Here is a 26087-nt window from a genome sequence, read left to right as displayed (position 1 = left end):
GTACCCCAGGGTCCAGTGTAGGCTTCTTAAGTAATGGTTTCACCACTGCCCTTTTCCATTGCTGAGGGAAGGTGCCAAACCTCATTGCCCCATTCATGATCTCCAGGAGGGGAGGTAAAAGGGTCTCCTTACACTGCTTGAGAAGCATGAGAGGACAGGGATCTAAGGGGGAGCCTGATCTAGTCCTAGTGAGAAGGTCCTCTAGTTCCTGAAATACAAGGGGAGGGAAGGATACCAAGCGTCCCGAAGGAACAACCTCCACCGTAGATAGAACAAACTCAACGGAGCCAGAGGAATCAGCAATTTCAGCCTTCTGAAGCTCTAAGGCCGAATACAAATCAGCAATCTTTGCCTGAAAGAAAGAGGCAATGTTGTTACACAACAGCTGAGAGCCGATGACAGGATCAGGAATCTGAAGGGAGGTCAGAGAATCAACAATCTTAAAAAGCTCTTTCGGGGAGGAGAGTGAGATGGTGCAAGCAGTAAAGTATTGTTGCTTAGCTCTTATTACCTCCGCCTTATAGCCCCTCAGTAAGATTTTATGGGCCTCTTTTTCCCTCAAGTCCCAGATGGCCAACCAGAGATGCTCCTGCCTCCTAACTCCCTGCCTGAGAAGTCTTAATGACTCGGAGAATCCAGGGGGCCGACGGCTTTTTCCTGGCCGAGTATCGTGAACGGACCGGGGCAAATTCCTCTAGAGTCAAGGTGACAGCCTTATCTAGCTGAGAGACCGAGAGACATACGTCTACCTCCTGAGAAATTGTCATACAGGGGATCATAAGGGCAAGCAGGTTATTAGAGATGTTCTTAAAATTTCGCCGAGATACCCTCTTACTTGAGACCCTTTACAAGCTATCCAGAGTAGTACATGACATTTCTATTGGCACCGCATAGTGGTCGGACCATGAGAGGGGGAAAGGGGTACTAACTATCAACCTTTCATCATTAGAAAAAATTCCGTCAAGCGTATGACCTGCCTGGTGGGTAGCACCCCTCACTAGTTGGTTCAGCCCGCAGGCAGACATAGCATCGATCAGGGAGAAAGTGTCACTGGACTCCATATTCTCAAGATGGTAATTCAGATCTCCCAGAACCGTAAAATGCTCACAGCCAAAACTCCATTCTAGACCCAGGGGGACGGTAAATTAGGACACCAGTAAAAGGCAGCTCAAAGGAGCCTTTTAAAGAAAAATGTAGGACTTGAACATCATCCTTAGGGTCAGATAGCGGTGTAGTGTGGCATAGGAGACTGTCTCTATATAGGATACCTAGACCTCCTCCTATGCGACCTATCCTATACAGCCTAGCGAAGAAGTAGCCTTCTGGAACTGCTTCCACTAGGTCTGGACCCGAGGAGTCTTTTGTCCAGGTTTCTGTGACAAACACCCAAGTGGGTTTCCTATCCGGAACAAAATCCTTAAAAGCAACATTGTGCTTGATTAAAGAACGAGCACTAATGAGGAAGCCATTCTCCCTCACGATACAGCCTCCCCCCTTACGGCTCTGTCCCACCTGACCGGAAGCCAAAGTAAGACTAGGGACCCCATGGCCCTCCTTAAAGCAGCCACAACGGGGATGAGTTAAAAGAGCCTCGGAGACAAAACTATGATGGCAAGGAAGACCAGATGGCTTAAGCTTTAGCAGGTCTTGTTTGGCCTACCTGACGCCTATAAAGGCTGAATCGGCATTTACATCCGACCAGCCGTCCAGCCCATCCTCAGCGCAGACGGGCGCAGACAGGCTGGACTCTGGCGTGACTCCGGCGGTGATCCGGCACCCACGCCACCCATTACCTGGCTCCGCACTTCTTGTCCTTCGCTCAGCCTACTGCCAGTTTTCCTAACTCCTCTGTGCGTCACAACGCACATTGGTTCTTGACTCGCCTCCTTTCCTCTGTGTACAATATTCGGAGACTGTTTCAAGTCACTCCGCAGCGCCCATCCTCACCACTTCTCTCAGATGGTTGAATACTTTCCCCCACCAGCCTGTATACTCATGGCCACACAGACACTCTGGCCACCATAACTGGTCCCAATACTCTTGGGGCTTTCCCTGCAAAACAATTCCATTACAGCTAAGCTGCCTCCAAGCTTCTCTTTTACACAATTTCCCCTTCAACCCCCAAACATATTGGTCACAACACCAGCTCTTTTGTACGGTGTAAAGGATGCACCCTGGCCTTCAGCACTGTATCGGGTTGCCGCAGCTACGCAATCACGACTAGCGCCTCCACCTCGGAATCGAGGCTCCGCAACAGACACAGATCCCTAATCCTTCTTGAACTTACACTTCTGCCAGGAAAACCCTCATAAACTACTACAATTACTTACTTTCTCGTTGTCACTAGCTCAAGGTCAACTCATCTTTCACTGTGTAACCGAAGCATAAACTCAGCAGGCCATCACCTGCCAACATAGCTCATTACCACCTTCATTCCTATTGGCTTCTTTTATTCTTTTTCTGAAACAATTATAAGTCAATTCTGCAACTTGACCACCATTTCACACTGGAAGGGTCTTGCGTCGACCTGCAAGACCCTTCCAAATAAAGTGGGACCTCCCTCTTGAAAACAGTGCCCGCGACGAGCACGGATAAGTGTCGACCTGCAAAACCCTTCCAAATAAACTGGGACCGCCCTCTTGAGAACAGTGCCTGAAACGAGCACGGATGTTTGCCGACCTGCGAGACCCTTATAAATAAAGTGGGACTGTCCTCTTGAGAACAGAGCATGGATATGTGTCGACCTGTGAGACCCTTCCAAAGTGACTGCCCTCTTGAGAAAAGTGCCCATGATGAGCATGAATACGTGTCGACCTGTGAGACCCTTCTAAAGTGGGACTGCCCTCTTGAGAACAGTGCCCCTGACAAGCATGAACTTGCGTCAACCTGTGAGACCCTTCCGAAGTGGGCCTTCCCTCTTGAGAACAGTCCCCCTGACAAACAAGAATTTTGCGTGCGACCAGAGAGACCCGTCCAAAGTGGGGCTGCCCTTTTGAGAACAGTGCCCCTGACAAGCATGAATTTGCCTCAACCTGTGAGACCCTTCCGAAGTGGGACTGCCCTCTTGAGAACAGTGCCCCTGACAAGCATGAACTTGCGTCAACCTGTGAGACCCTTCAGAAGTGGGCCTTCCCTCTTGAGAACAGTCCCCCTGACAAACATGAATTTGCGTGCGACCAGAGAGACCCGTCCAAAGTGGGGCTGCCCTTTTGAGAACAGTGCCCCTGACAAGCATGAATTTGCCTCAACCTGTGAGACCCTTCCGAAGTGGGACTGCCCTCTTGAGAACAGTGCCCCTGACAAGCATGAACTTGCGTCAACCTGTGAGACCCTTCAGAAGTGGGCCTTCCCTCTTGAGAACAGTCCCCCTGACAAACATGAATTTGCGTGCGACCAGAGAGACCCGTTCAAAGTGGGGCTGCCCTTTTGAGAACAGTGCCCCTGACGAGCATGAATTTGCCTCAACCTGTGAGACCCTTCAAAAGTGTGAATGCCCTCTTGCGAACAGTGCCCCTGACAAGCATGAATATGTCTTAATTATGAAACACATAATTTTCATGGCAAAGAAGTACCAGTTATTTTTGGTTTGAATTACTTAAAGCATGTGTTTCCTGGTGCAGCCAAAAGCCCTTCCCCCAGCTGAGGATAAATTAGGGAGGTTTACACTGTGTGAGCAGAATTCTCCCCTCATTAAAAGGTCTAATATAGCAATCAAAAGCTGAAAGATAACAGCAATCTACTTCAAAGTGTTAGGCAGGATGGTGCAGCCCTTCTGCTATTGAGGAGCATATGGTATTTCTGAGCTAGAAACCATTTTGCTAGAATCTGCAAATTATCCAGCAGATGGTGGCAATATGTGGCTACAGTGGCACGTTTACATTCAGGCGGAAAAGTGAGGGTTCCAGAACCTCCGTTTTCCAGTTGCCTTCTACATAACCAACAAGATCCTCCATTTACATTTAGACTTATAAGCAGGGGTTCTACGGCTCGAATATTCATACCAAATTCCTCCACATACATTTTCTTAAAAAAGATGCAGGTAGAACACAGATCTACCTGGAGTGTCACACCCTTTGATAATAATGTTCTTTCCATCCTTTCAACATCTTATTTCACTCAGGACTTTTTGGGCTGTAGCCACATGTCCCCTAAAACCAAGTTTTACTTAAGTAGGTACTCTCAACATCTCTTGATCCTCAATACATATTTCATTTACAATGTAAAAGTACAAGTTTTTTTACATTGTAAATGTACAAGTTACCAACATAAATGCGGCACAAGGCCCTGCAATGGATTCAACAGCATGGAAGGCTGACTCAAGAGACACCCCTATGGAACGGAAACATGCTAAAACAAAGTGACAAACTATATGGCTTTGAAATAGGAGATCTTATTAGCATATTCCAGCCTAGTGATGTATAGCAAGAGAATCATATAAAGTCATTGTCAATCCTACAATATGAGTTTGAGCTGTGTAAATCATAGTTCTGGAAGTATTTAAAGCTGAGACACGCCCCTGCACACATCAAGAGGCAATTCGAGACCTCCCTCAGTATAATCCCACAGAGGACAAAACAGTACCAGCAAGGAGGGAATCTCTCAGGGTTATGGCTCTCTTGTTGCCAATGCACCTGAACGTTAAATAGATCTTAAAAAGGAGTGGGAGAAGAAAGTAGAAACCCTAGATGATAGTGCCTGGAGGGATGCCACACTGGCTCTCCTAAAGATCATAATACCTGAAAACTGCGGATGATTCATCACAATTACCTACATACAACATACCTAACCCCGCAGAGGCTGCGGGACATGGGTAGGATTTATTAACTACATACAACATACTTCACCCCGCAGAGGAAATGGCACATGGGTACGATGTATCACCTATATACAACATACTTCACCCCACAGAGGCTGTGGCACATGGCTAGAATGTATTATCTACATACAACATACCTCACCCCGCAGAGGCCATGGAACATGGGTAGGATTTATTATATACATACAACATACCTCATCCTGCAGAGGCTGTGGCACGTGGGTAGGATGTATTACCTACATACAACATACCTCACCCCACAGAGGGTGCGGTACATGGGTAGAATTTATTAACTGCATACATTATACTTTACCCCGCAGAGGCACATGGGTAGGATTTATTACCTACATGCAACATACCTCACCCCGCAGAGGCTGTGGCGCGTGGCTAGGATTTATTATCAACATACAACATACCTCACCCCAAAGAAGCTATGGCATGGGGTAGAATGTATTACCTACATACCTCACCCAACCACACAGAGGCTATGGCACGTGGGTAGGATGTATTACTTACATACAACATACTTCACCAACAGAGGCTATGGCACATGGGTAGGATTTATTACCTACATACAACATACTTCAGCCCGCAGAGGCACACACTTGCAAGAGGGGCAGCGTGGCTTTGGGTGGCAATCAAAACGACGAACATGGCTAAAGGTGATAGGGCGACCTGTCTATACTATCCTCTGAATCACACGTCTGGATGCCATGGATGATCTAGAAAGAGTGGTGGGGAAGGATCAATAGTGACAATTGACACACCATGATCAAAGGGACATCAACAGAAACTCGATATCTCCAGCAGCACCGCCCACTAGTGAATGGCGGAAGCCATGGACTGATGTTCCAAGATGGAAGCCACCATGGACTGATGTTCCAAGATAGAAGCCATGGACTGATGTTCCAAGATAGAAGCCATGGACTGATGTTCCAAGATAGAAGCCATAGACTGAAGTTCCAAGATGGAAGCCACCATGGACTGATGTTCCAAGATGGAAGCCACCATGGACTGATGTTCCAAGATGGAAGCCATGGACTGATGTTCCAAGATGGAAGCCATGGACTGATGTTCCAAGATGGAAGCCACCATGGACTGATGTTCCAAGATGGAAGCCACCATGGACTGATGTTCCAAGATGGAAGCCACCATGGACTGATGTTCCAAGATGGAAGCCACCATGGACTGATGTTCCAAGATGGAAGCCACCATGGACTTTCAGTCCATGGCTTCCAAGATGGAAGCCATGGACTGATGTTCCAAGATGGAAGCCATGAACTGATGATCCAAGATGGAAGCCATGGACTGATGTTCCAAGATGGAAGCCATGGACTGATGTTCCAAGATGGAAGCCATGGACTGATGTTCCAAGATGGAAGCCACCATGGACTGATGTTCCAAGATGGAAGCCACCATGGACTGATGTTCCAAGATGGAAGCCACCATGGACTGATGTTCCAAGATGGAAGCCACCATGGACTGATGTTCCAAGATGGAAGCCACCATGGACTGATGTTCCAAGATGGAAGCCACCATGGACTGATGTTCCAAGATGGAAGCCATGAACTGATGATCCAAGATGGAAGCCATGGACTGATGTTCCAAGATGGAAGCCATGGACTGATGTTCCAAGATGGAAGCCATGGACTGATGTTCCAAGATGGAAGCCATGGACTGATGTTCCAAGATGGAAGCCATGGACTGATGTTCCAAGATGGAAGCCATGGACTGATGTTCCAAGATGGAAGCCATGGACTGATGATCCAAGACTGAAGCCATGGACTGATGTTCCAAGACGGAAGCCATGGACTGATGTTCCAAGATGGAAGCCATGGACTGATGTTCCAAGATGGAAGCCATGGACTGATGTTCCAAGATGGAAGCCATGGACTGATGTTCCAAGATAGAAGCCATAGACTGAAGTTCCAAGATGGAAGCCACCATGGACTGATGTTCCAAGATGGGAGCCACCATGGACTGATGTTCCAAGATGGAAGCCATGGACTGATGTTCCAAGATGGAAGCCATGGACTGATGTTCCAAGATGGAAGCCATGGACTACTGTTCCAAGATAATAGCCATGGACTGCTGTTCCGAGATGGAAGCCACCATGGACTGATGCTCCGAGATAGAAGCCATGGACTGATGTTCCAGGATAAAAGCCACGGACTGATGTTCCAAGATTGAAGCCATGGACTGATGTTCCAAGATGGAAGCCATGGACTGATGTTCCAAGATAGAAGCCATGGACTGGTGTTCCGAGATAGAAGCCATGGACTGATGTTCCGAGATAGAAGCCATGGACTGATGTTTCAAGATGGAAGCCATGGACTGATGTTCCAAGATAGAAGCCATGGACTGATGTTCCGAGATAGAAGCCATGGACTGATGTTCCAGGATAGAAGCCACGGACTGATGTTCCAAGATGGAAGCCATGGACTGATGTTCCAAGATGGAAGCCATGGACTGATGTTCCAAGATAGAAGCCATGGACTGATGTTCCAAGATAGAAGCCAAGGACTGATGTTTCAAGATGGAAGCCATGGACTGATGTTCCAAGATAGAAGCCATGGACTGATGTTCCGAGATAGAAGCCATGGACTGATGTTCCAAGATAGAAGCCATGGACTGATGTTCCAAGATAGAAGCCATGGACAGATGTTCCAAGATGGAAGCCATAGACCAATGTTCCAAGGTAGAAGCCATGGACTGATGTTCCAAGATGGAAGCCATGGACTGATGTTCCAAGATGGAAGCCGTGGACTGATGTTCCAAGATGGAAGTCATGGACTGATGTTCCAAGATGGAAGCCATGGACTGATGTTCCGAGATAAAAGCCATGGACTGCTGTTCCAAGATAAAAGCCATGGACTGCTGTTCCAAGATAAAAGCCATGGACTGCTGTTCCAAGATAAAAGCCATGGACTGCTGTTCCAAGATAGAAGCCATGGACTGGTGTTCCAAGATGGAAGCCACCATGGACTGATGCTCCGAGATAGAAGCCATGGACTGATGTTCCAGGATAGAAGCCACGGACTGATGTTCCAAGATGGAAGTCATGGACTGATGTTCCGAGATGGAAGCCATGGACTGATGTTCCAAGGTGGAAGCCACCATGGACCGATGTTCCCAGATAGAAGCCATGGACTAATGTTCCAAGATGGAAGCCATGGACTGATGTTCCAAGATGGAAGCCATGGACTGATGTTCCAAGATGGAAGCCACCATGGACTAATGTTCCAAGGTAGAAGCCATGGACTGATGTTCCAAGATGGAAGCCACCATGGACTGATGTTCCAAGATGGAAGCCACCATGGACTTATGTTCCAAGATAGAAGCCATGGACTGATGTCCCAAGATGGAAGCCATGGACTGATGTTCCAAGATGGAAGCCATGAACTGATGATCCAAGATGGAAGCCATGAACTGATGATCCAAGATGGAAGCCATGGACTGATGTTCCAAGATGGAAGCCATGGACTGATGTTCCAAGATGGAAGCCATGGACTGATGTTCCAAGATGGAAGCCATGGACTGATGTTCCAAGATGGAAGCCATGGACTGATGTTCCAAGATGGAAGCCATGGACTGATGTTCCAATATGGAAGCCATGGACTGATGTTCCAAGATGGAAGCCATGGACTGATGTTCCAAGATGGAAGCCATGGACTGATGTTCCAAGATGGAAGCCATGGACTGATGTTCCAAGATGGAAGCCACCATGGACTGATGTTCCAAGATGGAAGCCACCATGGACTGATGTTCCAAGATGGAAGCCACCATGGACTGATGTTCCAAGATGGAAGCCACCATGGACTGATGTTCCAAGAAGGAAGCCACCATGGACTGATGTTCCAAGATGGAAGCCACCATGGACTGATGTTCCAAGATGGAAGCCACCATGGACTGATGTTCCAAGATGGAAGCCACCATGGACTGATGTTCCAAGATGGAAGCCACCATGGACTTTCAGTCCATGGCTTCCAAGATGGAAGCCATGGACTGATGTTCCAAGATGGAAGCCATGAACTGATGATCCAAGATGGAAGCCATGGACTGATGTTCCAAGATGGAAGCCATGGACTGATGTTCCAAGATGGAAGCCATGGACTGATGTTCCAATATGGAAGCCATGGACTGATGTTCCAAGACGGAAGCCATGGACTGATGTTCCAAGACGGAAGCCATGGACTGATGTTCCAAGACGGAAGCCATGGACTGATGTTCCAAGACGGAAGCCATGGACTGATGTTCCAAGACGGAAGCCATGGACTGATGTTCCGAGATAGAAGCCATGGACTGATGTTCCGAGATAGAAGCCATGGACTGATGTTCCGAGATAGAAGCCAAGGACTGATGTTCCAAGATAGAAGCCATGGACTGATGTTCCAAGATGGAAGCCATGGACTGATATTCCCAAATAGAAGCCATGTACTGATGTTCCAAGGTGGAAGCCACCATGGACCGATGTTCCCAGATAGAAGCCATGGACTAATGTTCCAAGATAGAAGCCATGGACTGATGTTCCGAGATAGAAGCCATGGACTGATGTTCCGAGATAGAAGCCATGGACTGATGTTTCAAGATGGAAGCCATGGACTGATGTTCCAAGATAGAAGCCATGGACTGATGTTCCGAGATAGAAGCCATGGACTGATGTTCCGAGATAGAAGCCATGGACTGATGTTCCAAGATAGAAGCCATGGACTGATGTTCCAAGATGGAAGCCATGGACTGATGTTCCAAGATGGAAGCCATGGACTGATATTCCCAGATAGAAGCCATGTACTGATGTTCCAAGGTGGAAGCCACCATGGACCGATGTTCCCAGATAGAAGCCATGGACTAATGTTCCAAGATGGAAGCCATGGACTGATGTTCCAAGATGGAAGCCATGGACTGATGTTCCAAGATGGAAGCCACCATGGACTAATGTTCCAAGGTAGAAGCCATGGACTGATGTTCCAAGATGGAAGCCACCATGGACTGATGTTCCAAGATGGAAGCCACCATGGACTTATGTTCCAAGATAGAAGCCATGGACTGATGTCCCAAGATGGAAGCCATGGACTGATGTTCCAAGATGGAAGCCATGGACTGATGTTCCAAGATGGAAGCCATGGACTGATGTTCCAAGATGGAAGCTATGGACTGATGTTCCAAGATAGAAGCCATGGACTGATGTTTCAAGATGGAGGAGCCAATCCATCGAGCCAGGGGGCGGCCTCACAAACAGGGCAAGATCTGGGAGCAGTGGTGGGAATATTTTGGCATGTTTAATGCCGGACAATGTTGAGTGACTGTATCCAAGCAGGACAAAGCAATGTCCTCTTCCTATTTGAACAGCATATTCAATATATGTATTACGTGTTATGTAATTACAGATTTAAAAATCGATATAATTGGTTTCATAAGTCACATTAATCTTTGAAAGCACTTGTCCAAGAGGGCAAAGCAGCTCTGTGCGGTGCTATCATATGGTGCAAGGATAAGATTGTCTCTAGGATCGCGAAGGCACATGCAGCGCCACACTGTACAGGGATACGTTCACAGAATGACAAAGTACTACAATAATAATAATAATAATAATAAAGAGCTTATAGAGCGCTCAGTAACGCCATCGCGGCGTGTCCCCGCGCTAAGCTACCAGTAAAACCTGCCTAGAAACCTCCAGCCTCTATGCAGTATATAGGTGAGTTTTGAGCAGAGCCCTGAAACGTAGTTCATTGCCCTCCAGTCGCAGCACAGGAGGTAATTTATTCCAATTTTGCGCTGCTAGTAACGCGAAGGAACGTCCACCTATTCTCGCCTTCCTGATCCTGGGGACTGTCAGCAGACCGGTACCCTCTGAACGGAGGGTCCTGGTAGGCTCATATCGGCTGACTAGCTCCTTCAGATATGTTGGTGACTTGTCCCAGACAATACGATGGCAAAAAAGGAGGCACTTAAATAGCACACGCTTCTTCACCGGCAGCCAATGAAGCGCATCCAGCGCCAATTTCGAGCTAGCTCTCCTGGGTCTTCTTAACACCAGTCTGGCGGAGGAATTCTGGATGACTTGTAGGCGACCTATGCTGCCCTCGGTTGCCCCCAGGAACAGAATGTTGCCGTAATCTAACCGCGAGGTCACCAGTGCCTGCGTTAGAGTTCTTCTGGCTGATAAAGGCAGGAGGTCTAAGGTTTTATTTAGGGTCTTTAGGACTCCAAAACATTTGCCCACAAGGCGCCTTATGTGGCCTTCATATGAGAGCGAAGGATTCATCCAAATTCCCAGATTCTTAGCCTCCTGACATGGTATGGGGGTAGGGCCCAGGCATGACGGCCACCACTCATCCGACCATTTCTCGCTTTTTCCCCCTACCACCAACACCTCTGTTTTGGAGCCATTGAGTTTTAGACAATGGGCATCCATCCACTCTGCTAGTGCCTGCATACAGGATTTAAAATTTTTAGGGGTGTTGGAGGTACTCTGCGAAAGGGAGATTAGCAGCTGAGTGTCGTCAGCGTACGACACTAATTCCACCCCAAAAGAGTGTACAACTTTCGCCAGGGAGGCCATGTATAAATTAAAAAGAGTGGGGCTCAAAGCCGAGCCCTGAGGCACTCCCTGGTCTAGTGACATCTCCCCTGAGCGGCATGTCCCCTGCTGAACCTGGAAACATCTCTCTGTAAGGAAAGATTGTAGCCAGCCCAGCGCAGGACCAGCGACCCCAGCTTCGTTCAGACACCGTAGCAAGATGGAATGCGCTACGGTGTCAAAAGCCGCGCTCAGGTCAAGCATGATCAGGGCCATTGTATGACCAGCATCTGCCCCTGCTCTTAGAGTCTCAGTGGCTCTTAGGAGGGCCGTCTCCGTCGAGTAGCCTGCCCTAAATCCCGATTGCGAGGGGTGGAGTAGACTACATTTTTCCAAGTGCTCCGTGAGCTGAGCATTAACCACCTTCTCGGCTACCTTCGCCACGTACGGCAATAAGGAAATCGGTCTGAGGTTTTCTAGTACCTCCGTGCTGACATTAGGTTTTTTCCTTATTGGAAGTACTATTGCCTTCTTCCACTCTCTGGGGACTTGTTGAGTGGAAAAGGAGGTTTGTAGGACGTGTCTAATGTGAGGTTCCAAAGCTGTCAGACCCTCAGATAAGACCCAGGCAGGGGCCGGGTCATTGGGGGAGCCGGACTTGACGCTCCGACAGATGGTTGCTAGCTTGTCAGCTGCCGGAACCTCAAAGGTTAAGAGTGCGGAGTCCGGGGCTGCCAATGAGCTGTTTGCTCTGAAATCAGTGCCCTTAGCTGGTATATGGGAAAAGGAAGCATAAATCTTCTTGACTTTACTAGAGAAGAAGTCAGCGACTTTATTACATCCCTCCTTGGAGGATTTTACGGGGGTATTGGAGCTAGAAACCAACGATATTTCTTTATATATTTTAAACAGTTCCCGCGAGGAGCTCTCGGCTTCCTCAATACGAGTCTGAAAATATTTGGCTTTAGCTCTACGCACCGCATATTGGTAGCTCCGGTGTGCTAAGCTATAACTATTTTTTGCTTGCTCACTCGGGGTCCTTCTCCAGGTTCTTTCTAGCTTTTTACATTTCGATTTTATTTGCTGGAGTTCAATCGTGAACCATGGGGCAGTGCGTTGTCTACCAGCTCTAACTTTGCCTTTGCCCATGGGAGCTAGCTCATCCAAGGTGGCAGTGACAAGTAGGTTGAATTCTTTATTCGCCTGGTCACTATCCAGAGCACTTATTAATTGAGCTTTCTGGATGTTGCCTACAAAGTTTTCTTTGGAGAATTGTCTCCATTTGCGTTTCATAAAGTATCCTTCCCCATAGTCTTTAGTCCTAGCGGTCTGATAAAAGCAATGAAAAGGGACCAGAAAGTGGTCAGTCCAAGGGAACTGACGGGGGGTGAGTACTTTTATTTTATCCCAGCTCGCAAAGATAGGGTCTAAACAATGACCCTTCTGATGTGTAGCTGTTGTACTTAGCAATGTCAGCTGTAGTTCTTGTAATACAAGTCGAACATCCTCTGCCTCCTTCTGTGCAGGGTCCTCTAGGTGTAGATTCAGGTCACCCAGTATCAGGACCTTGTTGTGTTTAATGGCGGTCTGAGTAGCCCCTTCAAGTAGGCTACTACGAAAGTTTCCCAAGGACCCAGGGGGCCTATAGATAAGGATGCCAGAGATAGTGTCATGTTGCGTCAGTTTGATACTAAATTCACCAGCTTCGCAATCATCAATTTTTACCGGTTTTAGAATACACTCGAACGGGTGTTTGACAATAATGGCGATCCCGCCTCCCCTTCCTATTATCCTGTCAAGTCTGTGGAGGGTGTAACCAGGAGGGATAGTGTCCAGTATATCCGGGTCGGAGTGTTCTCCCAACCAAGTCTCAGTAAGGAACAGCATCTGCATGTCCTCATCCAATATAAGATCCCACAGTTGGAGAGTGTGTTTGCTAATGGATCTACAGTTTAGGAGACCCCCTTTAGCCAGAATTGTATCGGGATCAGGAGCGATTGGCAATAAACAACTACCAGTAAATGAACAATGAGGACATGGTCCTAGGTCCACGGGCTCCATCAAGTGATGACAGTAATTAGGTAGAACGGGACATAGGTCTCTCAACCTCTTACTTGTATAAGTATGCCGGGCGCACGCCCGTCGAGCAGGGGTCTGGGCCCCTGGTCCCGGCCGGTCGCGGACGGGCGCAGACGGGCTTGACTTGTGCGCGACTTCGGCGCGCATCCGGCGCGCCCGCTGCGCCAGCCCGCTGCGCCGTCTGAACCCTACGCACATTTTATGGGAGATGAGGAGGGTGGGAGGCCGGCGCGACTAGAGCGCTGCCCCTGCCCACACCCAAGATGGCGCCCGCCGCCGCCTCGAGCCGAGAGTAAGATTCGGCTGGGCGAGGGCAGGGCTGCCTTGGGGAACATCTTTTAAACCATAAGATAAGCTTTATTTACTCCCTGTCTGGACAGAAAGATCTGGCACCGGGCCGGAAGGGGAATCCAATCACAATGAAAGTACCAGCAGGCACTGAAAACACCTAAATTACTCCCCTATTTCTACCCTCTACTTCTTGAGGGTATAGTGGCGACGCACGTATTACTAGCCCGCCTTGAGCCGCACCGTCTCCACCCACTGTGCCAGACTATTTTCTGGGCGGGGTGGAGTCCACATTGCTCAGTATGACGTCCTGCTTAGGTGAATCTCCGTTTTAGTACTATTAGGCCATCCGGGGCGCACTTAAAACCCTGGGTCCTGTAGGATACATTAATATTATATTCCAGAGACCGAGACTCACCATTCTTATTGGCACAAAGTAGTCAAAACATGCACAGAAGATGGGGCAGACAGCAGATTTAACATTAGTGGAACACCTTGTGATTAAAAGGAGGTAGAAAAGCGCAAGTTAAGCTACGGAACGGTGAGTGGAATGGGTAATAGAGTACAGTACAGGCAGGAGTCGATCCAAGAAGATGTATATTCAGGGTCACTTTCTGCAGAGTTACAGGCTGCAGCACCCCACTGCTCCCAACTTCTGCATCCTGACTTCATGGTCCCTTCCTCTAGACTCCCCTTAAGCTCTGGCTTCAACCACTCACCTTGTACCCACTCCAAGCTCCACCCACCGTCATGTTTTATTGCTCACATCCCTCAGTAGGTAATCTAACATGCGCTACCGGAGGCTCGCTTACCTGTCTCAGAGACGCAAGAATTGGACACCCCGCAGAAAGAGGTTGTTTCCGAGCTGCAGCAGTTCCTGGGGCATGTCTGCCCCTTCCCTGTGGAGAGAATGCGCAAGTTAAGAGTAAAGCTGGGAATTTATCAAATGTGGAGATAGAGCACATCAGAATATGCAAAGAAAGCAGTGCTCTCCGCTGAACCTCAAAAGTGCAGACAATATGAAGCAGAACAGCCAAAGAAAAAAGCAACAAAAAAAATCACAATTTCAAAAATGCACCAAAAAAGTCTGCCATCCCTACTTCCTCTTGGCAATTATACCACCTCTCTAAAACCCTGACTCTTCAACTCCGGATCACACATCTGTCAGTCACCAGGACCTCTGAAAACCCTTAACACAAAGGACTCTCATTCAATTATTCCTTCACTGCTCAAGGATATGTACTGTCCACCCCTGCCCGTCACTCATTCTGTGCAACCAGAGCAGATATCTTTTCCCACAAACCATCAACTTGTCCTGCCAATAAACATTCCTCCACGTGATAAAGTTGATGCAACACTGATACATTAACAAATTGGGTTCCAAGAGCTCTTTCTTTGCTGGCCTCCTACCATTTGCATCCTTACCAGGGCTTGAAATGGAAAAATAGAAGTGCAGCTACTCTGTACCAGAGTACCTGCTTGCTTCTGAAAAGTGCCAGTACTCGCCTTTTAAAAGTATTACGTCGCTCTTGAGAAGTGCCGGTACTCGCCCTCTCAAAATAAAAAAGGTGCAGGTACTCCGTACCGGATTGTACCAGCCCATTTAAAGCACTGATCCTTACCAAAGAAAACATTTCGTCTTCAGTGGCTGCATCACTCCTTAACTGCCTCTAGATCATCAGCTGATGTACAGGCCCCCTGTGCACATCACCTCACTCCTCCTCAGCAGAGTGGTTGAAACCTCTGCTGTTGTGTTCCAGGAGTTCTGAACACACCTGCTAGCGAAGGCTTGCGGTACAGAGTCACTTGGCCTCTCTGCTACCTTTTATGGTAAACAAACGTACATGTGGCTTCCAATCTCTATACAACTCTCATGAGGAGCCCAGTATAAAGCCACAGCTTATAATTATGTTCTGCATCCCAAAGGAGGGAAGCCCAAAATACTCTTAGGACCTGAATTACAAACATTGGGAAATCGGTCCTAATGTATGAAACTCATTGAATTTCATTTAGGGTTCTCTTGTAGACCGCACATCGACCTACCTCATGAGCATTAATAAGGTAGGTCGCAGTTTGCGTCCCATTAGGGATCACAGCCATCACAGGGATGGTGGCCGGCTAAGTTCAGCACACCACCATGTCTGTGAAGGCTTTTTAATAACGTAATTTTTTTTATGCAACCAGTTGTCGTTAGAGGAGTTTAAAAAGAAAAAAATGAAACCTTGAAGTCAGTGGAACCACTACCTGCTCTTAAAAAATATTATTTACATTCTCAAAGGGACCTCTTCCTCTTTTCGACTGGGTTCCCACTAGTTTTAAACTGGTGGTTAAGTATTACTGTTTTGTGTCTGGAATTCGGTTGCAAAACAGTAATACATATCATATGGATTCCGTATTTGGAATGGACACCCTAAACACGCAAGCCCCTTCCAAACATCAAATCACAAATCCAAAATGCCACATTCTGCACATTTGAAAACGCATTTTTCCGGTCACAAACAGCCTGATTCTGCGAATCAGGCCGTTTGTGATCAGCAAAATGCTTTTTCCATCTGGCCCTTATTTCTCTATGATGTGCATTATTACAGCGAAGAGAGCCCGTAAACACTGGCAGAGATTACCTGTTATGTCTAGCATCGAATGAGCTCAGCTTGGAAGAATTCAAGATTTCCTTGTCAGAATTTTAGTCTCCACACAACCTCATGCATCTTCATATTTGACAAACTTTTTTTTTGAATTAGGAGCCTCATTGGTGTCACACAAAGTGCCTCACACATTTAGAGTAATACTCTGCCAATCCTAAAAGTAATTTGAACTGGCCATATTCCCAAAACGTGGAGCACCACAAAGGGTCTGGACCACTTGGATTCAACGGCGTAAACCATCTCTTAGACAACCGCCTAATGCACCAACATGTAGCAAGCTTCACTTTGATGGGTCACCCGTCCTTGCACAGAATTTTCACCACTACAAGTAGTGTGTGGGTCGAAGACTGCAGTCATGATACAAGGCTAGCATCTTTAAAGGGTACTTTTAAATGCATGTCTCTAAAAAGAGAAATCCCAAGACTCCCAGACATGCACCAGGTGCAGAGTCCGTGCCCTGCGCGAGTTATTCCTCACCTTCCTGCGCCGTCTCCCAGAGGTCCAACGCCACCTTGAAGGCCTGTGCGACAGTAAGAGCGACTGCTTGAGCCTGTTGGCAACAGAGAAAGCAGTGTCAAGGACAGTGGTAAAGGCTGACTTACAAACTGTTCAATGTTCTCTCTTAAGATGCACTCAGACATAGTAACTCAGGAAGACGCTAGCATTTAGGATTACAGGGGACTGCAGAAAAGGCAGTGATGCCCTATCAGCTTAGGCTAGCATCCATTGACGCTACACAAGTAATGCATGTTTAAGTGAACACCATCCGCAGATTCAAGTTACAGTCAGAACTTTGTACATGACACTATCGCTTGCAAGTGTTTTTTAGTGCTTGTATTATATACATTTCATGTTACCACATTCTTGGAAAAGGGACTAACTCGTTATATAGGGTTAACAATTCACAGCAGTGAATTTTGCATCCTGTACCACTAACATTAATACCTGGGCTGCCTGGCATGAATTACTAAGCTCTGAAGAGTTTTTTCTGTCAGCATCGCTTACTAACCTTACTAACACCAGAAACCTATTTTTCATTTTACGGTAAATTGTGGTTCGATGTCCAGAAACATTATTTTACTTGAAAGTGGGGGTTCCATTGGCAGTACTTTGAACATATAAAAACAATTTTTGGGAAAGTAGGGGTGCTTTAAAAAGAGGGAGAGAGACGAGATTGCTTCACTCTTATAAACGTGAAGAAACAAACACACTTCTGGACGCATGTACGGTCTTTTTCCTTTTTATTTTTACCTTTCTCAAAGCTATTTATATAATGGGTCCACATAAGTGCATTTTGTAAGTGCTTAATTTTGAACAGTTCATATGGTGGTGACTAGGAGTGTGTGAAACTCACATAATTTTCTATAGCGCAATTATGCAAAAGTTACTGCAGAATTATGCATAATGCAAATCACGCTCCAAAAGTTACCTGAATGTTCCAACCAGGTGAGCTCTGTTAACATGTAGCTTGCAGGGAGTCCACTCTTTAGTTCTTTTACAGCAAGGTAATCCACAGGGCTGTAGTTTCAGCTGGTGCAGTCTTCAGAGGGCAGGCCTTAGAAATTGCACCTCAACTTCTCAGCATGGCAACGTCTTTCTTTCTTAAGTTTCAAGCAGCAGATCTGAGAGACTTTGCCCCTCTCAGATACTTATTCTAAGTTCTCTGGGTCAAGCAGGAGGTCACTCCTGACCGATGGGAGCAGAGCAACTCCCCACAGATATGACCACATCCTGTAGAGTGGCATTATTTTGTCCCAGAGTGCACCAAATCCTCCAAATTCATAATGGCTGATTTTCCAGCAGGGAGGTAAGAGCTGGCTAAACACACCCCTAAGATGGCTACTTTCCATAGCCTCTACCTCCCCCCCTGCATCTGTGCATCCCTTCTATAATGCTACCTCTGGCTTTGGGTCAAAAGAGTGAAGTTGTAAAGGACACCGAGCCTTCCCCTTGCCTTTGAAGACCATGGTTTACGACTCCTCCCCCTGCTCTGGCATTCCTGTGTAGCAGCCTACTGCCCTCCCAGCACAGCTGGTTAACCCCAGGGGCTCTTTATCACTTTTTCAATGCAGCCTGGCTACTCCACTTAACTCTGACCAATCAGGACAGACCACTGGAAGGCTGAATCTGGACCTACAAACAAGAAAGTCTTATAACTTCTTGTCTGTACATTTTAGGAGAAAGTAAACAATATCATATTGTTGGATTTATCACTACCATTCTGGGAAGTCTTTGAATGAAAGTTCTATCATTCTCATATCACACAAGTTACTACTAGTGTAAAGATATATCTGTAAGAGACATTAGTTAGTGATAGATTCTTTACCTTAGAATAATCCCCAGGCGTCAGACTGGATCAAGAAAGCTGGAGCTACTTAAATGCGCCCGGCCGCGCGGACGTCAATTCTGTACACAACTTTCCGCGACAGGAACGCAGAGTCATGTAAGATACTGACCACTGGTGCATAGAAACTAGGGCCAGAAAGGATTACATCAACCCTAGAAATCAGTTCGCAGAACAAGGAGGACGGGCGGGGCAGTAAGGAATCTAACACTAACTAATGTAGTAACTTGTGCATCTGAAAGAGACACGTTAGTGATAGATTCCTTACCTTAGAATAGATACCCCAACAATACCAACCCCGGTGGTGGGTCTGGGAATAAGATTACACCAGAAAGTCAGAACGGCCAAAGAAGCTGTCCCTCCAGACCAGACTGTCAAGGCAATAATGCTTTGTAAAAGTGTGCAGTGAAGCCCACGTGGCAGCCTGACAGATGTCTTGCAGGGGGACACCACATCCCAAAGCCGTAGTGGCTGCTGTTGCCCTGGTAGAATTGGCACGCAGCAGTTCCTTTTTAACCATAGAATAACAAGCTTTGAGACACAAGATGACCCAGCGGGAGATAGTCCTCTTGTGAACAGCCTGGCCTCTCTTGGCGCCTGCGAAGCCAACAAAGAGCTGGTCATCCTCCCGGAATGCTTGTGTGCGATTCAGGTAAAAGGAGAGCGCACGTTTTGGGTTCAGACTGTGGAGCCTCTCTTCCTTTCTGGAAGGATGCGAAGGTGGAAAGAAAGTGGGCAAGGTGATAGTCTGCCCGATGTGGAAGGCAGGGACAACCTTTGTCAAGAAGGAAGGACGAGTTCGAAGCATAACCTTTTCTGGATGATCGACAGAAGAGGAGGCTTACAAGAAAGAGCCTGAAGCTCACTCACTCTACTGGCAGAGGTGATAGCCACTAGGAAGGCAGTTTTCAAAGTCATAAGACGTAAAGGACAATAGTGAAGCGGCTCAAAAGGAGCGCGCACATGAGATAAGTCAAAACAAGATTCAAGTCCCACTGAGGCATTATGAAAGGAACATGAGGGAACATATGCGTAATGCCTTTTAAGGATTTCTGTACAACAAGGGACTTGAAAAGAGAAGGTTGATCTGGAAGCCTCAGAAAGGCTGAAATGGCCGAAAGGTAGCCCTGGATAGTGCCCAGAGCAGAGCCCTGTCAGGCCAGAGAAAGAAGGTACAAAAGGACCTCAGAAAGAGGGACAGAAAGGGGATCCACAGTCTTGGCTGTGCACCATGCCACAAATTTGTTCCACCTGCAGGCGTATACCAATTTAGTTTAGGGACGCCTGGCTGCCAGAATGACATCACAGACTTCGGGAGGCACGTCAGATGGAATCAACTCTCGCCGCTCAATCTCCACGCATGTAGGTGGAGGTTGGGCAGGTTCGGGTGGAGAACTGTCCCCTGCTGCTGCGACAGAAGATCCTTCCGCAGAGGCAGTCGGATCAGAGGATGGATGGTCATACTGAGTAGCTCGGGATACCAAACTCTTCGAGCCCAGTCCGGAGCCACAAGGATGACTTGGGCCCAGTCGTGCCTGATCTTCTTCAGCACTCTGGGAAGAAGTGGTATAGGGGGAAAGGGGTACAACAGACCGCAACTCCACTTGCAACGAAAAGCGGCACCGAGCGAGTGCCGCCTTGGAAATTCCTTCGCGCAGAACGGATGACATTGTGCGTTCTTTTCGGTGGCGAATAGATCTAACCAAGGCTCTCCCCACTGTTAAAAGAGACCTTGCACCAACTCAGAGTGAAGACGCCATTCGTAATCCATCAGACACCGGCGGCTGAGTTCAACCGCCCTGGCGTTCAAAGAACCTGCCAGGTGTTGAACCGTCAGGAAATGCTAGAACGTTCCAGCCATGTCCACAGGCGCAGATCCTCCTGACATAGGGTCCACGACCCCACCCGCCCTGTTTGTTGCAATACCACATGGCGGTGGTGTTGTCCGTGAACACCAGCACTACCTTTACCCTGACAGAGGGGAGGAATGGCTTCAGTGCAAGAAGGACCGCCCAAAGCTCCAGAAGGTTGAAATGGAGCTGGAACTCCGCCGGAGACCAGAGGCCTCTGATCTCCGCCTCTCCCATGTGGCTGCCCCAACCCTGGAGAGACACATCCGTCACCACTGTGTGCTCCGATTGGGGAAGGGAGAGGGATCTGCCGCTGACCCAATGCTGATTCGTGAGCCACCACTGCAATTGTTGTGCAGAGCCCTCCGAGATCTGGACGTAATCGGACAGATTTCCCTGATGCTGCGCCCACTGACGCTTTAGGTCCCACTGCAGAGCCCGCATATGCCACCTGGCATGGTTGGTCAGCAGGATGCAGGAGGCCATGAGTCCCAGCAACCTCAAGGTCTTCCTGACCGAAACTCAGGACAAGGGCTGAAAGATCGGAATCATAGCCCGGATGACCTGGACTCGCTGTTAGGGAGGATAAACCCGAAACTGTGCCGTGTCCAGAAACACTCCGGTGAAGAGGAGCTTCTCGGAGGGATTCAGGTGCGACTTTGGCATGTTGATGGAAACCCCCAGCAAATGCAGGAGGTCACCCGTAGACTGGAGGTGGGAGACGACTGTCTGAGGCGAGCCCACCTTGAACAACCAGTCGTTGAGATAGGGGAAGACTGAAGCCCCTGATCTGCGCAGATCGCCATCACTTTTGCGAACACCCGAGGGGCGCTGGTAAGGCCAAAGGGGAGCACGATGGACTGAAAATACTCCTGGCCCACCGTGAATCGCAGGTAACGCCGATGGGCCAGCAGGACGGGAATATGAAAATAAGCGTCTTGCAGGTCCAGTGCCACCATCCAGTCTTGTGGGTCGAGAGCAGACAAGACCTGAGCCAGAGTGAGCATCTTGAACTTCTCTTTCCGGATTGACGTTCCGAAGATCTAAGATGGGACGTAGACCCTTGTCTTTCTTTGGAACCAAGAAGTAGTAGGAGTAACAACCACAACCTACTTCTGGTGTCGGAACGCGCTTGATGGCCCCCTTGGCCAAGAGGGCCGCAACTTCCTGCTGGAGAAGTGCCAAATGATCCCCGACATGCGGTGGAACTGCCGGTGCATGCATGGCTGGGGGGGGTGGGGGGGGGGGGGGGGTAGCCCCTATGAACAACCTCCAGAACCCACTTGTCTGATGTAATGGTGCGCCAGTTGGTGGGAGGGGGGTGATGGGGAGGGGGGAGGGGGGTGGGGGGGGGGGGGGTGATGACGAATCCTGTCCCCTACTGGCGTCTGGTGGGCCTGAAACACCGGACTAGGAAGGTGTGGAGGCACTGACAGCGGGGGTGATGGTGGACTGACCCGCACGCTGGTCCCGTGACCCACCTTTGCGAGCCCCACGCCCACTGGGAATGTTGCTGCGCAGGCTTGTTCTGAAATGAACATGTTTGCACGCCTCTTCCAGAGCTTTGAAAGGAGTGAAAGTTAGAAGTGGAAGGAGTACAGGGGGCCAAAAGGCCTAAGGACTTGGCCGTGGCCCGAGAGTCCTTAAAACGCTCCAATGTGGAATCCGCCTTATCACCAAAGAGGCGGGTGCCATCGAAGGGCATGTCCATCAAAGTATTCTGGACATCTGCAGAAAAGCCAGTCGTCTTCAACGAGGCATGACGGCGTAACATCACTGTTGTGTAAATTCCCCTACCCAGCGAATCAGCGGTATCAAGACCACAACATACAGTGAAGTTAGCGCATCTCTCCCCTCCATAAGAGCTCGGGAGAGAACTGTCTGGGCCACCTCCGGACACTGAGGTAGCACCTGCTCAACCGAATCCCATACAGAATGGGAATAGTGGCCCAAGAGACAGGTAGTGTTCACAGACCGCAGTCCAGAACTTGCGGAAGAATAAATCTTCTTGCCAAACTGCTCCAATTTCTTGGATTCCTTGTCCGGTGGAGCAGAAGGTAACGCACTCCGGGACGTGGAGGCCTGAACCACCAAACTCTCAGGTGTAGGGTGCTGGGTGAGGAAGGCAGGGTCGCCCGGAGCCGGGCGATGGCGTCGGCCCAGACCCTTATCCACAGGAGCCCCTGTGTTGGGCCGGGACCAAGTGCCCAGAAGCACATCAGTAAGAGCCTCATTAAACGGCAACAGCGGTTCTGTAGAAGAAGAGGCTGGCCGAAGCTCTTCAGTCAGTAGGTTGGCCTGAAAGCCACTGCAGGGAGCTTGAGGCAAAGACCCTCGGCCGCCCTACGTAGCACAGTGGAAAAGAAACCACTCTCCTCCATAGTAGCTGAATGGGATGGTGAACCAGGCGCCGGAGTGTAATCCGGGCCACCGGCTTCCGCCTCCTCATCTCAGTCGGGGACCGTCTTGCACTGTGCAGCGAGAGGGTCTTCAAACCCTTCCCAGTCCTCCCCTTCCTCCATAAGTGAACGAGGACGTGGGGGAAGAAAAGGGTAAAAGTCTCCCATTGGCGTTGGGATTGGCGTCGGCAGACATCCATCCGGCACCGGTTCGGCGTCGGAAAAGAAGTCGATGCTGGCGTTGGTCGCCATCGCCGATGTCAATTACAGTGGGGACCGTACGGGGTCCACCGGCAAGAACGGGGAGCCCAGGCCGGAGCCATGGAGGCCTCTCGGCGTCGCCGACAACAGGCCAGAGCCGACGACATTGAGAAACGCGGAACAGTGGGGCCCGCGGGGCCCGAAGGCGATACGACGGCGCCGCACGGGCCGAAGATACGTGCCATTGCAGACACGAATTCTTGCAATTCGGCTTGAGTCGCTGATGGACCCGGGAAAGGTGGGTAGGCCAACGGTAACTGTTCAGGCTCTGTCGGAGCCGCAGGAGCGGTGCCACCTGCCCCCTCAGCCGTGTCCTGCGACCAGCGATGGGATAACTTAAAGCGGCGTCACTTCTTCGACTTTTTGTGCTTCGCCTTACCGGACTCCGAGTGCGAAGACTTCGAATGATGGTGCTTGCTCTGCTACCAGGCCCTCGACCTCCCACGAGACCGGGACCTGGAACGACGTGGGGCCGACTCCCGGGCCTCCAGCCACTTTCGGGCCCGCTCCCGCAAAGTTTTCGGGGTCATGGCCCGGGAGTGGGAACACGACTCGGAGTCGTGGTCACGCCCCAGGCAGAAGAAACTCTCACGGTGCGGGTCCATCAGCGACATCGTGCGTGGACAGGCCTTGCAAAGCTTGAAACCAGGCATCCCTATGCACCAGTAGTAAGTTTACTTAAAATTTATATCAAACAAATACTTTAGTCAACAAGTTGACGGGGTACCGCTCTCTCCGGATCGGCGCTTGCTCGCGCCGAAAAAGAAAGAATGTGCTTGTCAGCGCGCGTGGGCCCGTCTAAGTAGCTCTAGTGACGTCATCTCGGCGAATACGACACCAACGACGCATGCGGAGCCGTACAACGATGCTAATCGACGCGCAGGGGTACTGCTGACAAAAGCTTTCCAGATCAAGTCTGACGCCTGGGGATTATTCTAAGGTAAGGAATCTATCACTAACGTGTCTCTTTCAGATGGGAGTTATCAGTTAATAACCTCTTGCCACATTAACCTATGTAAACCATTAGCAATAATGGGGTGACCCTGTTTCCCTCAGAACCTGTTTATGTATGATATATAAAGAAGTAGTTCTGTCGAGAATGTAGCAATTTCTTTGTTCAATGTAATGAATATATCCAAAACATTCCATTTTCAGTGGAAAACATTCACAAACTTAATGGAAGCAAAAAGGTTCAACATCACCTTTAAACAACAAAATACAGATACGCGGAACACACCACAAGGACAAACTATTTTTTGATCAGAAATGACAATTGTATTGTATGAGCATTATGTACACAAATTAATGAATGAGGCTGTCAATGCAACAATACACTGCAAGGCGATAAAGTGATTGAAGTGCAGGAAAAGTGACTCGAGGTGATAAGTGAAAAAAGTGCTATACATATATTATACAAATAGGCAACGCGTACGGCCAATAGTAGTTATGTTGTACTGTCCATTTCTCAATGCATGAATACACGACCCAAGAGAAACTTTGAGACGTCGACGTTGCAGTCACACTAGTCCATGCAGCTTTGCTGACCCCCAACACAAAGTCTCTCTTGGGTCGTGTATTCATGCATTGAGAAATGGACAGTACAACATAACTACTATTGGCGTACGTGTTACCTATTTGTATAATATATGTATAGCACTTTTTTCACTTATCACCACAAGTCACTTTTGAACTTTTTTGCTTCTATTAAGTTTGTGTATGTTTTGCACTAAGAATTGAACGTTTTGGATATATTAATTACATTGAACAAATAAATTGCCACATTCCCGACAGAACCACTTCTTTATATATCATATTAACCTATGTGGCATGGGATTTGCAATATGAAAAATGACTTGGGTCATTTTTCCAGAACTAGGGTTTATAAAAACCTATTTTATAAGTACTCCGCCTATATCTACAGGACCCCCACCCCATGGAACAACTAGGGGAGATTTTGGAGGTACTGAATCAGTGGGAATATTGCAGATCCTCCCTCCACAGTGCTCCTAGCATCAAAGTTGAATTTGAGCAGCACTTTGTCACAATGAGGGGGGTGAAATGTGAAATTTCATTTAACCCTGGGCATATAAAACTCATTTGATATGGGTCCACCTGATAAATACCTGGCCCTCCCACCCCTGGGACACCTAGAGGAGACCCTAGGGGTTCTTAATATGCCAAAGCATTGAAGGTTATCCATTTTTATGCGCCCCAAACACAAAACTTGAATTTGGGCACAATTTACTTTTTAAAAGCAGTCCTGTCCCCAGGGCTACTTTTAAACTGACCTCAGGCTTCAGCAGTGCACCCATGCAAGTGCAGAAAAAGCTGCTGGCCCCTAAACTGCCATTCCCTATTGTGGACTGGGGACGTCTAGGTAGTTTTAATCCCCCTGCCCTAATATTTAATGGGGTCTGATAGGGTAGGTCATGCCAATCATAGGGGTACTCTAGTGTATGTAGGTGTTTTCACTGTATTCTAATTCTAAATGTGTCTCTATCAGCATAGCACTGGCCCCCGGCATGGTTAGGCAGAGTCCAGGGTCAGTCAGAGTCAGTTACCACCAGTACCATTCAGCAAAATGTTGGGGGTGGCCAGGGCGCAGGATGACTTTGCAACAAGCCGGTTTTAGATATTTGCAGTTTTTCAAATTCTCATATAAAACCAAATCCACACTTAGAACAATGTTCACAAGAAAGCAGTCAATGCGCTCCTATAGGAGGAAATTAGGTTATCAGTTTCAAGGCAAGTACTTGGGTTTGGGAGTTGGTTTTCTGGGGTTATAACCAGGGTTCCCCCAGGATCAGGGATGCACTCTCAAAGCACCCTCAGCGACACTAGGACGGCAGAGTGCTGAGGCCCAATTTTATCCAATGGAGGATAGG

The 26087-nt window shown here is 48.4% G+C and overlaps 1 protein-coding gene across 2 annotated transcripts in view; it reads right to left on the bottom strand.

Moving 5' to 3' along the window:
* The window catches only part of LOC147709654 (low density lipoprotein receptor adapter protein 1-like), a 313839-nt gene that overhangs the window by 56116 nt on the left and 231636 nt on the right, over positions 1-26087 (bottom strand). For both annotated transcript variants that reach the window (XM_086928172.1, XM_086928173.1), the window contains exons 5-6: positions 16826-16898; positions 14516-14602 (exon numbers count right to left, since the gene is read on the bottom strand). In XM_086928172.1, coding sequence (XP_086784298.1) covers positions 14516-14602; positions 16826-16898 — 160 coding nt within the window. The remainder of the gene's footprint in view (positions 1-14515; positions 14603-16825; positions 16899-26087) is intronic.

This window comes from Lissotriton vulgaris, chromosome 6, assembly GCF_964263255.1.
Source record: "Lissotriton vulgaris chromosome 6, aLisVul1.2, whole genome shotgun sequence".
NCBI classification, from domain to species: Eukaryota; Metazoa; Chordata; class Amphibia; order Caudata; family Salamandridae; genus Lissotriton; species Lissotriton vulgaris.
This window is presented reverse-complemented; position numbering and strand designations above follow the sequence as displayed.